Raw genomic sequence first — 14,255 nt, forward strand, 5'->3', positions numbered from 1 at the left:
TAGCAGGGAAGGTGTTGGATAGTATATTAAATACATTCCCTATCCTAGAGCGCCCCCCAGCGCATTGCGTTGTAATGGTTTGCGTGGTAAAAGTTGCGATGTAATGGTAGTGCGTTGTAAAAAATTCGTTGTAACCGTGCTACACCCCTATAAACTAACCCCAACCCCTACAAACGAATCCTGAAGCCTCCCATCCCCTTTATATTAACTCCAAACACAGTGCCCTCTAAAAACGAATTCCGTCATTCTAAAAATAAATGATTACCCTCAAACCCTATTAACTAAACCCCAACCCCTAAAATCTAACCCAAAACCCCCCACCAACTGAACGTTAACCTCTCTTACCTGTTCCTCTGCGACGCTACTCCAAACTCGCGATGTGAGGAAAGATCAGTATACAAAATTGCGCAGCGGCTGTCTGTTTCTTCTTTGTTCCGCATTTTGACCAGCCATTGAGGTCGGATGTAGCGGGCTGATCTGTTTGGCACAGTGTTGTTCATATGCTGGCAAAGCAGGACTCTTCACATCAGGCAGTGTATTGGGAGCAGTGCAGATCGATATATAACTGACGTGCATGCAGGCATGTTCATACGAGACGGTGCAGTGACCTATAGGGCAACAGTGTACTGGGATTTAAATGGAGTCAGTTCTGGAGGTTTACACAAAACAGGGAAGTTCACCAGAGACGGCTGAAACGAGATCAGTGCTGAGAGGTACACACAGAAATTGAGCAGGCAGGTTTATCCTGAACAAAGACGGAAGCGGAACTCCGTCTCGCCTGAACACTAGACCGAACCAGCCTTCTGAGTCGTTGTTCGGGCAAGTCGTTCTTCCGCTTTCGTGACTCCGGAACTCGTTGTTCCGAATTCGTTTTTCAGGATGTTTCCCGTCGGTAAGGAGATCAAATTGTGCTGGTTTGTGAATGGGGAGCATGTGGAGCTCCTTCAAGTTTGATGTGATGCACATGTAGTGTGGGAGGTTGAGAATGACTCTGGCAGCTGAGTTGTAAATGGTCTGCAGCCTTGTGGTGTGTTTATGTTGGTTCCGGCATATAGAGTGTCCATTGTTCATCCTGCTTGTGACCAGGGCCAGCGTGTTTTAGGTGCGGATTGTGGGCCATTGGAAAATCTTATTCACAGCTGTAATGAAGACACACCAAGTTCTTAGAGTTAAATTCAGGGAGAACTGTGAAGGGAGGAACCATTATAACAGAAAAGTCCCTTATTTTACACGATTTCTCAAACTTGTTCAGGATAGAGAATACCAACCAGCTCCTCCAATATGAAGGGTGTATTGCTTTTTTGGTACAATCCAGTTTTGGTCTTTATCCATACAGGCTGTGGATCATTCCAATGCGAAAGGGTCTGGGTGTCGGCAGGTGAGTAAGGCAGCCACTGCCTAAGAAAAACTTTGAGCACCTTTATTTATGTATTTATTTTGCAAATTAAACACTGGTTAATACCGCACACTTAATCACTTTAAAATTATTGTCCAACCTACTCGCCTTCACTTTTCAGAATTTTATTTGTCTGCATAGTGCACAAATAGAAATGTTATTTAATTTGTAAATAGCGTAGATAAAATGTGCCGTTCGACCTCTACTAAATTTTCTGCAGGATATTCAGAGATCAGTAGTATACACCTAGCTTATAAATGCTGCTGTGCACCATCCTGGTTACTAAAAAAAATAAAGATTGAAATCCTGAAGTACCGGTGGCTTTTAACCATTGTATTTGCAATATATTGCTGGGAACGCACCATTTCTCTGTAACTTTAACACATTTTCATCGGTTTTCACTGGACACTACAAAACGAGTTCTACTCAGATCTGCATGAATCTGCTATACCTAAAAGCCCTTGACTAAGCTCATTTGCATCAAGCACTTCCTGAGAATGTTCACCTTTATCAGCTGCCACCAGATGGCGCTGTAGTCCGCGCTTTACCGGAAGTGACTGTTCCTGAAAGCGTATTGAGTAAAGCATTTTGGCCTCGCTTGCTTCCCGTACCAGATGAAGCTTCGTACCTGCTCATCAGGGAGGGCGCAGGTGGTGGGACCCGGCGGAGTTCTGCAGTCTAAACCGGTGAGATGACCTTTTACAATGTTTTTACTGCCCGGGTTTTCTAACATCCCGCGTACCGGTGCTGGGCCCGGCAGTGACACGGTTCATCGCGCGAGTACAGCCAGCCCACCCGTGAGCACTGATGCGCGTGGACCGGCATGCCCATGTACTACCTCTGGTCGTGGGCTTTCGTTTAATACCCGAGTGCATTCTGGGAGCTGTAGTACTGGTTCCCTTCAGTTGCTCCTTTTGCAATGGCACAACCCCACAAAAATGGCTTTATTTATTTTATTTATTTATTTTATTTAAAAAGGAATCTAATTCAAAAGGAAAATACAAGGCTGCTGCCCTGCCAAGTTTCCCTGGTCCATGCATGACGTGCTACCTCAGTTCTGTGTTTTGTTTTGATTCTGGCACTTTTATTAATGTTTGTTCAATTGTAAAAGAGGACTACAAGTGCCAGATTTTAAGCGCTGAATCTGGGTTGCAGAAACAGATCACACTTGGAGCTGGGAACTTGGCAGCTATGACTGGCAACTGCTTAGGTGGCAACAATTCATCTGGTAACATTACCCAGAATTGGATGATTCGAGCCATTTCAAGTTGTATGGGCATTATTCCAGCCAGGCCCGTGCCCCAAAATATATTTGATGGCAGAATCAGCCTCTTGCAAACAATTTTCCAGCTAAAGGCAAGGTTGAACTGCACTGTATCTACTGGTAATGAATTTCTCTAGCTTTTTACATTTTACCAAAAAAGTTTTGATAAAAAAACAGCCTTTCCTGAACCAGTTAATGCCAACCTGGAGTTTCCTCAAACTGAGAGAGAAGTAGGTAGTGTCCTGTGCTTTTGTGGGAGATCAGGGACAGGCAGCTAAAGAAACTAACATTGGCAAAATCACCTTTTTCGCCTTCAAGGCTTATTTGTCATTGGTTTTCAGCCATGCCATGCAGCACTTCCTAAATTGGTATGGTTCTGCTTCTAGAAAACAAGCACTTTCTTCATAGTGCGTTCACGTGAAAGAAATATATATTTGGGAATTTGCTAATAAGCAAATCTAAAGGCTGCTTGGTGCTTATGTCTTCTTCTTGTTTCCACATAACGATTATTTGCAAGTTTCTCAGTGAATGAATTACTACATGGAGATTCTGATCCATCATCTAATTTTCAAGTTTCCTCGCCGTAAGATAAATTGCAAAACGTAGGGCAACCAAAGCAGGATTTTGTTCAAGAATTGATTCTTAGTTCTTATTTTATCACGTTGTCTCACTGCACATTCTCCCGCACTCTATTCCATTCTCTCCCTAACACTGAACCTTCCAGACATCTGAATATACGTAACAATATTTTGAAGCTTGGCCTGTCTTTTACAGGGAGCCAATTTTGAATCTGGGATGCAGGTTGATATTTTGCACTACCCAAAGTTGAGAAGATGAGGCAAACTGCAGCATAGTGACTTTTTGGAGTCTGTTTATTTAGTAATATAGCAAGTCATTGCACAAGGAGTTGTAGTCAAAGCTGGTGGTCACTAGTGTTTGACTGCAACAGGGTGGTGTTCAGTAGGGACGGACGCTTACCGCTATTTCCTGGTAAGATGATTTTAACACTGTTCCAATTTGTCACTTGGGGCCACGTTTTTAGTATCAAAGACTAGGTTTCTAACTACACGTGACCAACCTTCCATTTATTATCTGTAACTCCTCTGTTTGGGATCTGGAAAACAGCTTGCCTAAATGGTCTTTCTAATTGAATGAGCACCGAAGTGTGATATACATTCACTAATCAGCATCTCATATTTTGATAATGAGGAAGTTAACTCTCATTATAGGAAGTTTTTAGGGTAGGATCTTTAGAATCCAGTAGTGGATGGAGTTCTCTTAACAACCTTGAGGATTGGGAGAGTTCAAGTGAAAAAACAATGAAATCCATGATCATAGATTCCTCGAGTATTTGGATACATTTCCACATTTTCAGAATTGATGAAATCCTAAGACTTATGCCTTGGAAACTTACTTGAATCGTAGATTTATCAGGCATACTCCTTTTCCCTTTGACTGGTTTCTGGAAGTTTTCCTCCAGCCACACTATTCGCAGGAATGGTGCATTTGCACATTTAACATTATTTCCTCTCTTACCTTATGTGTTGGACATAGACTCTCTATCCATCACATAATAGTAAACAAAACAATAAGGCTCGCTGTCCAAAAGCCACTTTCCCATTATTGCCTGTGAGATTTAATTTACACTTAGTAAACCGTGTGGGTGCTGTTTCTGCTTTTTGGGTCGGGCCGTGAATTTACTAGCATGATTTAGGAACAATGTCTGCCATTATGGTCTTCTACTTTTAGACCTCAAGTAATTTAAACTTTACTTCTGGGCTTCTAGCCATACGACTCTGGCAGGCACATCTTGTTCCGTCTCACTTTAAAAAAAAATTCAGACCTTCCAATGTACCAGTCCAGTTTAGTGGAAAAGCAGGTACACGGTGTTACTGAATGAGTACCCCGGAGGTACATTTCTAGAACCACATTTCAGATATCTCAGTCCTGCTTGAAGATTACAAACCGGCTCATGAGAGACAATTAACTGTTTTCCTTGCAGTGGTTCATATGACAGTCCTGCACGGTCTGGGAAGCGGGCAGAAATGGTTGGGGGCGAACCACCCTACACTTGGCTGAAAATCCGTCACTTCCACCTGAAGGCCCACCAAAAGGGCATTCCCAATGGTTGAGTTGAGTCTGGTTTTGCCATTTGCAACAACTCCTTCCATCGCACTGTAAATGAGGCAGGATGTGCTGAAGTGGGTGGGTACGACCGCTGTCATTACTCCACCTACAAATGAAGCACAGGATGACTTTTGAGTATTGTCTATGAATCGCAATGTAGGTCTTGCCTCTATCACCATGTGGGAATTTATCCAATACCTAGTAATAACTCAATGGTCCTAGATGCGCAAGAGCATATTCTGGTTGTTTTGTTCTGAAATTATTTTCTCATGTATTTTACAGGCTGGCCAGACCCATTACGCTCTACTGTTGCCATCATGCCTGTTTGCTGCAGTGCCTGTGAGGTAAAGAATGCTGTATTACGTCGGCCGAAGACAGGTCACTCACTGTGCAAGGAATGCTTCTTCTGGGCCTTTGAGGAGGAGGTCCACCAGACCATCATATCTGCCAGCCTCTTCCGTCGCGGAGAGACTGTAGGGATAGGTGCTTCAGGCGGCAAGGACTCCACAGTTCTGGCCCATGTCATGAAGCTGCTGAACGAGCGCCATGACTACGGGTTGAATCTGATACTGCTGTCGGTGGATGAAGGCATCACAGGCTACCGGGATGACTCCCTGGAGACGGTGAAGCGGAACCAGCAGCAGTATGAGTTGCCTCTGAAGATTGTCTCCTATGAGGAGTTGTACGGTTGGACTATGGATGACATCGTTAAACAGGTTGGGCTGAAGAACAATTGTACGTTCTGCGGCGTGTTTAGGAGGCAGGCCCTAGACAGGGGGGCCATGATGCTGCATGTGGACAAGATCTGCACAGGTAAGCTGTAGGGTCCATGCACTTTGAAAAGTGTGTGCAAGTGATATAGTTCATGAGCATGGCATTGAAATATATGAAATGGTGCTTGCAAATCTTGCATATGAATTCTACGATGTATTTGAGTGAGTGGTAGTAGTAATTGTCATCACCAACATTTTACTAACACAACAACGACATCCTAAATACAATTTTACTACTTGGCTTGCAGTTTTGTAACACATTTGTCCAAATTTTGAAAAATGTATTAAGGAACTGGAAAGGTTGTAAAACAAACAAATACATGTGTTGGGTATATTTGCATTTTTAAAGTACTTGTGGGGGGTGAGGACATCAGTCAAATACATTTAAACTGAAATCCTAGATTAATGGTACCACACCATTTTGTTTTTTTTATTGCGTTTCCTATCATGCATCGATAATACATTTATTACAGTACATGGCGTGTGCCAAAAACAGAACGCATACTTGTCTACACATGGCCATTGTTACATTTGAAAGTAGCATGTCTGTATCAATAAACGAGTGAAACAGAGACCTACTACAAAGAACTAGGCATACACAGCTTATGGACTCTTTAAAGAGACACAGTAGTGTAGTTACTTTTGAGCATCTTTTCCTTACAACTAATTAACTATACCATAACAACTCAGCTGTGTTTTCCCCTTGTTTTAGGGGAGTACCAGGACCTTCCCACCACAAACTAGTCATCCCTCAGTCCTCGTGTGTAGGGTAACTGTACAGATACATTCACAACAGTTCCCTAGTTTTCCTAGCACTGTCTTCCAGGGTTTACCTCAAGTCTCAGAAGGCTGGCTGGATAGACATTACAAATTCCAGTGCGCACCTCGAGCCTTTTCTGAAAGGCAATTACATTCCTAGTTCCAGAAACTGTTGTTAAGAGCACTCTCGATCATCAACACCCCTCGTGTGATTATTGGGGTTCTTTTACTTTGAAAGGGCCTAGATCCGCAGATTCAGCTTTGAACAGAATTCATGGACCAAGAGAAGCCATTTACTCCCTAGATAAAAGGCGAGTCTTGTTTTCGTGAAAAAAATAAATATATATATATAATGTGTGACTTAAGCATTATGTTTCGGAAGTGGTATCAATTTAATGAGGGAGAGAGCATTCCCTAATCGATGCTAGTGAAGTCCTCACCCCAGGAATACGTGATGATTCAAATTAATTTGTTCGAAACACATTACATTTGTAAGAAATATAATTGCAGAATGCATTAATTAGAAAAATAGTTTCAGATTTTTGTTTATCTGTATCTTTTTCAAAACACCTTTTGTGAAGCACTTTTACTACCCTTTAGAAACGGTGTGAAAAGGAGGCTGACCCACTTCCTGCAGGCTGCAACTGTCTTTCCTTTCAGAAATCTATAGAAATGTCCTATTCTTTGGAGTTTTTAATGTCCGACTGTCCCAGAATACTGAACAAACCCAGTGTAAAAGTGCATTGTAAAATGAGGTTGCTAAATGTTTACTTCTTCTCTCTTGTATCATTAAATATATGCCATTGTTGTTTGGGCAGTTTGCTATTAGTTACGATACTAGACTTCTCACAAAAGTTTGTTAAATCTCCATCACAGAGGTGTAGTTGTACAATAACTTTTTTCCTCGTTCCCCCAGGTCACAATGCAGATGACATAGCTGAGACCGTCCTGATGAACTTCTTGCGAGGAGATATTGCACGCCTCCGGCGCTGCACCTTCATTACTACTGGCAGCGAGGGAGCTATTCCTCGATGCAAACCTCTCAAGTATGCCTATGAAAAGGAGATAGTCCTCTACGCCTACTTCAAAAAGTTGGACTACTTCTCCACAGAGTGCATTTATTCGCCCAACGCCTACAGAGGGTATGCCCGGGCTTTCCTGAAGGACCTGGAGTCCATCCGGCCCAGCGCCATTATAGACATCATCCACTCGGGGGAGAACCTGTCTGTGAAGGAGGATGTGAAGATGCCAGTGCAAGGGACCTGTGGCCGCTGCGGCTACATATCCAGCCAGAAACTTTGCAAGGCCTGCGTCCTCCTAGAAGGATTGAATCGCGGCTTACCCAAGCTGGGCATTGGCAAACACCACAAGTTACAACACAAACTTTTAGCCCAGGAGCCACTGACCGAGCAAGAGGAGCGGAAACTGAAAAATGTAGATTTTTGATCAGGTTCCTATGCAGAGATTTGTTAAAAAAAAAAAAGAATCTAATTCAAGATATTTCATCCTGTTACTTCTAACAGACAAAGTTTTGTGTGCAAGTGTGCATTCTCTTTTTAGTTTCTCTGGGGCCTGTGCTTTATTTATTCTGCATTTCTCTTTAAAGTTCTGCTTGATTTCAGTCTCTAAAATGTTAACCCGTGAACTACAGTATTTTTTAATTATCTGAATTTAAGAAACACTAGCTATTGGACATCTATTTGACAAGTGTGATATTTTAACAATTCTGAATATCAGATTTTTTGTAGAATTACAGCCAAATTAAGATGTTTTCTTACACACCTTATTGCAATTTGACATTGTAAATGTCAACTTTTTATGAGAACTGGCGGTACCTTCTGCTCGCTTGCAGATTGCCACAGCATTTTTATACTATTTCCCTACGCCACTTAGGCCGTCTCAGTCGAGAGGACTGCAGACATACTTGTATAATTTTTTTAGCTCCTAATCACTGATGCACTATTAAATATCCCTTGAAAAGAACCGTAGAGATTTCCACCTCCAAAGTTTAGGGTTTTGTCAAGATCCATCAATTACCAGACCAACTGCTTGCAAACTTGGTTAAAGGGTTTATTGGGTGCACAAATGGTTTGAACCGTTGAGCGACCCGTTGTAAGTTGGCTTGTCATGTTGAGTGACCCAGGTGAGACTACAGTCACTCGTTGGTTAACACTGCGAGCAATCAAGTTAAGTTTGACTGTGGTGCCGGCTCAGCAGCTAGAGCGGACTGTCATGAAAGTGGACTTCAAGACTCCCCTCCAGGGCCAGCTGTCCTAAACAGTTGGCGGGAATGGACATGAAGCACTGGCTGAGCTATTATGGTCAAGGGACACACTTCCATGAACACCTTGGGGCCTAATGGCATGGTCTTCAAGAAGTTCAATGTTCCAGCGTGGCATTCCAGAAAGCAACAAATTGGGTAGCATTGGTCCAGTAGCTAGTGGTTTGACTAATAGCTTCTTCATGGCTTCAATTCCAAGGCTGGTAATTGTATATAATGAAAGTACCCTAATTCCTTTTATTCCCATCTTTGACGTACTATGCATTATTACTGAAAATTATGTAGGAAAAGCATTACAACATGACCCATTATAAGACCGCAACAGTTTGATAGTCATTTGTAAAATGTTAATTTATCAATTAAAGGTTTTTTTCTAAATCCTTGGCAAGATTAAAGGAACACTAGCTATTGGACACGTAATTGATAGTGTGGTATTTTCCGAAAGTAGAATATTGTTTTGATACACTTTATTTTTCAGCCCCTCATTGTGAATATCACAGCCTTCATTATGCTAATGGTTTGTTTGCTCTGCTCAGTGGTGGGCTTAGGCAGCACATGGAGATACAGCCAATTACTATATCTACATCTTTGACCAGCGTTGCACAAGTGAAACCCATTGGCTTAAGGTATTAAGCATGAAAAGCTCCAAAAATTGCATTTCATGAGGATTTGAGCAGGAAAAAAGCCCTTTTACCTGAAGGTTTGAAATTTGTTGCACCATTTCTGTATGCAGTATTAGCAACCTGCGAACGCTGGAAGATGTACTGAGCGGGCCTCACTTTCAGTTGCACAGTGCCATCCACCACAGGCCATTACCAGCATTTGCTGCATCACCGCGTAAATGGTTATTACATTGTATTAATTTAGCCTTATGCTTGTTTGATATTGGAATCTTGGGTGGTGTATGCCCTCGGCATGGCATTCACCTCATGTACCACTGGTGTATGAGGATAACTGCGGATTTAAATCCAACCTAGCAGGTGTGGCATTGGAGTCCTTCTTATTTCTGGCTTGACAGCGTAATTGTTTGAACTGCCTATTAACAATTCCTTAAAATGCCAAAAGAGTGAGCTTTATCGCCCCACAGAGGGCTATTTCTCTCTTACCATTGGCTAATTTGTGTATTGTTCTACCTTCTAGGAAGTGATTCTATTGGAATGCATGAGGGATTATTCTTTTATGAAAAGTAAAGACAATCACACTGCTACTTTCAGATCTATACACAAAGCTGTCATTTGTGGTGACTGTTATTCCCTCTATTGAGAATACCAGTAAGTCTTTATTTTGCAAACCAACATTTGCAAGTAAACAGTATTTGTGCATGCCTGTATTTGTGTACCTATGGAGGTAAAAAAAAAATGTTTACTCTTGCAGGATGAGATAGGGAAGAATGTACAGTTCATCTACCGCATGTCACTCACAATAAATATGACATCCAATCATTGTTGTTTTTGCTAAATAAATTACTTGTTATATGTAAATATCTAAGCATAGAATTTTCAAGAAGCTTTTGAACATATTTCTCATCTCTGGTAAGTATTGCATTTACTCTGTAAGTAGGTTTGCCCTTTGCGACCTGTTCACAATGGACGCAGGGATACAGGTTGCACAAATTCTATAACCAAAATGCAGAGGGAGATCAATGTGGGGGACTCGCACAATCATATATCCTACTCAGTTCTTGAAGGTAGGAGACCCTTGCAACTTTTAAATGTTATCGCGAGTGGCTTCAACTGTGTCAGTAGTAGGGTCTTTTGCTATTTCTGAGTGGTACGGACATAAGTGATTGAAGTTTTGAAGATGGGTACCCGAACAAGTTAGAAGTAGTGACAGAAGAACACTTGTCCTTTGACCAATTGATGTCACTGCTGTTACACGGAACAAGCGATGCAGCAGTGTTCGGAGTGTACACACAGCTTTCTCTTGGCATGTCTTGGTGGTACCAGAAGCTCTCCAGTGCAACAGGAAAGGGGAGGCACACAGGACCATGTCGTGAGGTTATTTGACGCTCTTCTTCCTTTGCTCTTTCCTCCTGTTCAGCCTAGTTGTCTATAGAATGTGATGACTGCATAGAATGTTGGGTGCAGGGGGTTAGGCAGTTGGTGTCAGCAGGCTGAGCAGTAAAGATATACTGCTCCTGGTGGGTAACTACATCTTGGCTTTACCTTACGCTTCCTGTAACTGAACTACAAATAAAGATATACTTGGAACCTACAACCTGCCTTCCTGAAGATTCGTACTTTGCCACAGACCACACGTGAGAGTTGCGTTCTCTCACTGACTGTTCTAGAGGAGATCGCAAGTAATGTTTGCAAAGGCACACTAACCCTCATGCTAGTGGTGCAGTCTCTGAAAGGAAGATCATGGGTGCAGAGGTATCTGCCAAGACAGAAAGGTCCTCGTTTTAGGGTTGCGGTCGCTTGCAGACTTTTCCTGTCTGTTCACAGTTGCATTGATGGTTCTGGAGGCCACATGCTGAAGGCCTGCAGGAACCATAGGTTAGACTGGGATGAGTTTCTGCAGTGCTGCTGGTCCTTGTACTCCACCTACTGTCCAGATTGATTGATTTTGATATTTATATAGCGCAGCAGTCACCCAAGGGCATCCAGGCTCTATAGAGAGGCCGACCATACCACAGAGTCCAGAAGCAAAATGAAAGAACATCAGATCACCGTTGAATGGTGAACAGCCAGGTCTTAAGGGCTTTTCTGAACGGAAGCAGAAGAGGGATAGATCTGAGCACCAGGGGTAGGGAATTCCAGATCTTACACGCTGCCACTGAAAAAGCCTTATCCCCCACTTCCTCTTCTTGGTACCATTTGTTGGATTTGGGGTGAGGAGCGAAGTAATCGGCTTGGGGAATACCATTTGAACATGGTCTTCAGCCTTGTAGGGTAGGAAGCGTGCAATGACTTATGAACCATACACAGTGATTTTAAAACTGATACGATGTTCAATGGCAAGCCAATGTAGGTGTTCTAGACCCTTAGCTGATTGTTTTTTTGGAAATGTCCACAATAAGTCTTGCCAACACATTCTGCACTACCTGGAGTTTATGTTGTAAGCCCTTATTAGCAGCCAGGTACAGGGCATTGCAATTATCAAGTCTGGACATTACCAGGGCCAGTGCTACCTGGATTCTAGATGAATGCTGGATGAGGGGAAAGATTTTTTTTAACATCCTTATGAGCCAGGAGCATGTGGAAATGGTACAATTCACTTGGGCCTTGAAGCAAAGTTCCGTGTCCATCAGGACTCCCAGATCCTTAACCTTTTCACTCGGGACAGGCCAGCACCCCAAAGATTGAGGCTAGCAGTTACTGTTCCTTTTGATTGCCCCGATCTGAATATCATCACCTCCGTTTTTTCCCCGTTCAGTTTAAGGAAGTTAGCACACATCCAGTCTGCTACTCCTGACATGCATCCACGGACATTCTCTGACCATGAGCCCAGCCCCTTGTGGATGGTAACCATAATTTGTGTATCATCTGCATATGACACCACCTCTAATCAAAAAGAATGGATTACTGTCGCGAGAGGTGCCACATACAGATTTAAAAAGGTGGGACTCAAGGGAGACTCCACAAAGAAGTGAATAGGAGTCTGAGTGAAAGGATTTTCAATTCACCCTTTGGGATCTCCCTGTCAGGAATGAGGACAGAAGGGCAAGTGCTTGAAGAGAAATACCAAGACTCCGGAGTCTGTCCAGCAGCAACGTAGGGGAGATGGTGTCAAATGCTGCTGAAAGATCCAAGAGAATTAGCACCACTCCCTGCCCTTCGTCCACCGTACGCCTGATGTGATCTGAGGCTGAAACCAAGGCTGTTTGTGTACCGTGATGCCTTCTGAATCCGAACTGCGACTCATTGAGCCAGGATTGCCGATCTGCAGTTTCCATAAGCTGCTTGTTAAGATGTAATTCCAGAATTTTTGCTGGAACAGGAAGCATGGAGATGGGACGATAATTCTTAAAGTCCCTAGAGTAGAGATTGGGTTTCTTCTGAAGAGGTCTTATGATAATTTGTTCCCAAGAATGTGTATAAATTCCATAACGGATAATAATATTCATTCATTTACAGAGAGGTTCAGCTATGGTATCAGCAGCCATATGTAAAATTGCCGGAGGGCATGCCTCCATAGGAGAGCCTGAATGCATTCTCCTAAGATAATGTACAAGAGTAGGAGGGGTAAGGTCACAACATTTTGAGAGACCTCTGTTTACTGTTGGACATCAGTGGACCATCTTTGATAGGGCTGTTGACTGTTTGCTTTATAATAAGCATTTTTGAGTTTGACTCTAAGCCAGTATATATGTCCTTGATCTTATTGTGAAAAAAGGTAACTAATTGATCGCAGAATGTTTGTGACGTATCAGGTTCTGCCAAGGATTGGGAAGATCAGAGCTGTTGTACCAGCTGAAACAGTTCTTTATTAGATTTAGAATGATCAATTACATGTGTGCAGTACATAGATTTTTCTTTCGTAAGTGCACATTTATATTCCTTGACCCTAGCTTTATATATAATTCTGTCCTGATCCTCTATAGTTCGTCTCCAAGCTCGCTCAGCACGACGACAGCATTGTTTTAAATGCCTTGGTTTGTCATTGTACCAAGGAGCTGACAAGCTGCATTTTTTCTGAGTATATAATTTAGGAGGTGCCACTATATCCGCTGCCGAAATAAGCCATGTATCAAAGGCCTCAGCTCTCAGATTAGAGTCCTCTTGAATAGTACAGGGAATATTTTCTAAGGAGTTAATCAAAGTGGCGGCTGAAATACCTTTCCCGTTTCTGAATGTACTAGGACCTTAGGGAAGTCTCTGTTCTTTGCTTGCTACTGGAGGCAGGAAGTCAAACTGAACTGCACTGTGGTCTGACTAACATATAGGTATTATGTGTTGGAAGGTAATTTGTGGATCATTGGAAAAAATAGCATCCAGCGTATGTCCTGCCTTATGGGTCGGGCTGTCACTAGTTGGTCGAAGCCCATACTCTCAAGTGTCTCTAGGAGGGTATTTGAGTCTGTGTTGTCCCTTTCTTCTAAGTAAAAATTAAAGTCCCCTAGGATAGTACGTGAGTGGTCAACTATGACTGATTCTAGAAGTTGCTTGATTTCTTGCAGAAAAGGCACCCTAGGACCAGAGGGTCTATAAATCAGTAACCCTCCAAAAGTGCAGGTGGCTGAAAGAATGAGTTTAAAGTTAAAAGCTTCACAGGTAAGAGTTTCTGATCAGGTTCGATGATACATTTATACAGAGAATTAAAAATAATTGCTAGCCCCCCACCTATGCGACCTACCCTGTCTGACCTTTGAATGGAATAATTATCCGGGATAGCATCATTAGATCAGGCCCTGAGGCGGCGTTTGCCCAGGTTTCGGTTACAAAACCCCAGTCAGGTTCCTGATCCTCAATGAGTATAGAAAACTCAGTTTTATGCTTAATAAGAGATCGTGCATTAAGCAATAGTCCTTTATAGCCTTTTATGTTAACTGGTGTGGACACCAGTAGGGTTGTCAGTTTCCCCTTTCTGTGGCTAACCATAGGATTTGTTTGGGAGGGGATAAAAAAGCTGCATGCAGAGCAAGTTTGACTAGGATAAATTAGTTCAATCTCAATGGGAAATATGGTGTCTATACATTTATTGTACCTTGGA

The 14,255-nt window shown here is 42.5% G+C and overlaps 1 protein-coding gene across 1 annotated transcript; it reads left to right on the forward strand.

Annotated features, from left to right (window-relative positions):
• The first annotated feature begins 1,957 nt into the window (after positions 1-1,957).
• On the forward strand, positions 1,958-10,039 carry CTU1 (cytosolic thiouridylase subunit 1). The gene is made up of 3 exons (XM_078671194.1): positions 1,958-2,082; positions 5,070-5,600; positions 7,236-10,039. The coding sequence occupies exons 2-3, from the start codon at positions 5,105-5,107 to the stop codon at positions 7,763-7,765; spliced, it is 1,026 nt and encodes a 341-aa protein (XP_078527320.1). The 5' UTR covers positions 1,958-2,082; positions 5,070-5,104; the 3' UTR covers positions 7,766-10,039.
• Positions 10,040-14,255: the final 4,216 nt, after the last annotated feature.

The sequence above is a fragment of the Lissotriton helveticus genome, chromosome 12 (assembly GCF_964261635.1).
Source record: "Lissotriton helveticus chromosome 12, aLisHel1.1, whole genome shotgun sequence".
In the NCBI taxonomy this organism is placed as follows: domain Eukaryota; kingdom Metazoa; phylum Chordata; class Amphibia; order Caudata; family Salamandridae; genus Lissotriton; species Lissotriton helveticus.

Coding starts and splice junctions, on each gene's coding strand:
- CTU1 (XM_078671194.1), top strand. CDS start 5,105: ATGCCTGTTTGCTGCAGTGCCTGTGAGGTAAAGAATGCTGTATTACGT. Junction 5,601..7,235: donor TGTGGACAAGATCTGCACAG/GTAAGCTGTAGG, acceptor TCGTTCCCCCAG/GTCACAATGCAGATGACATA.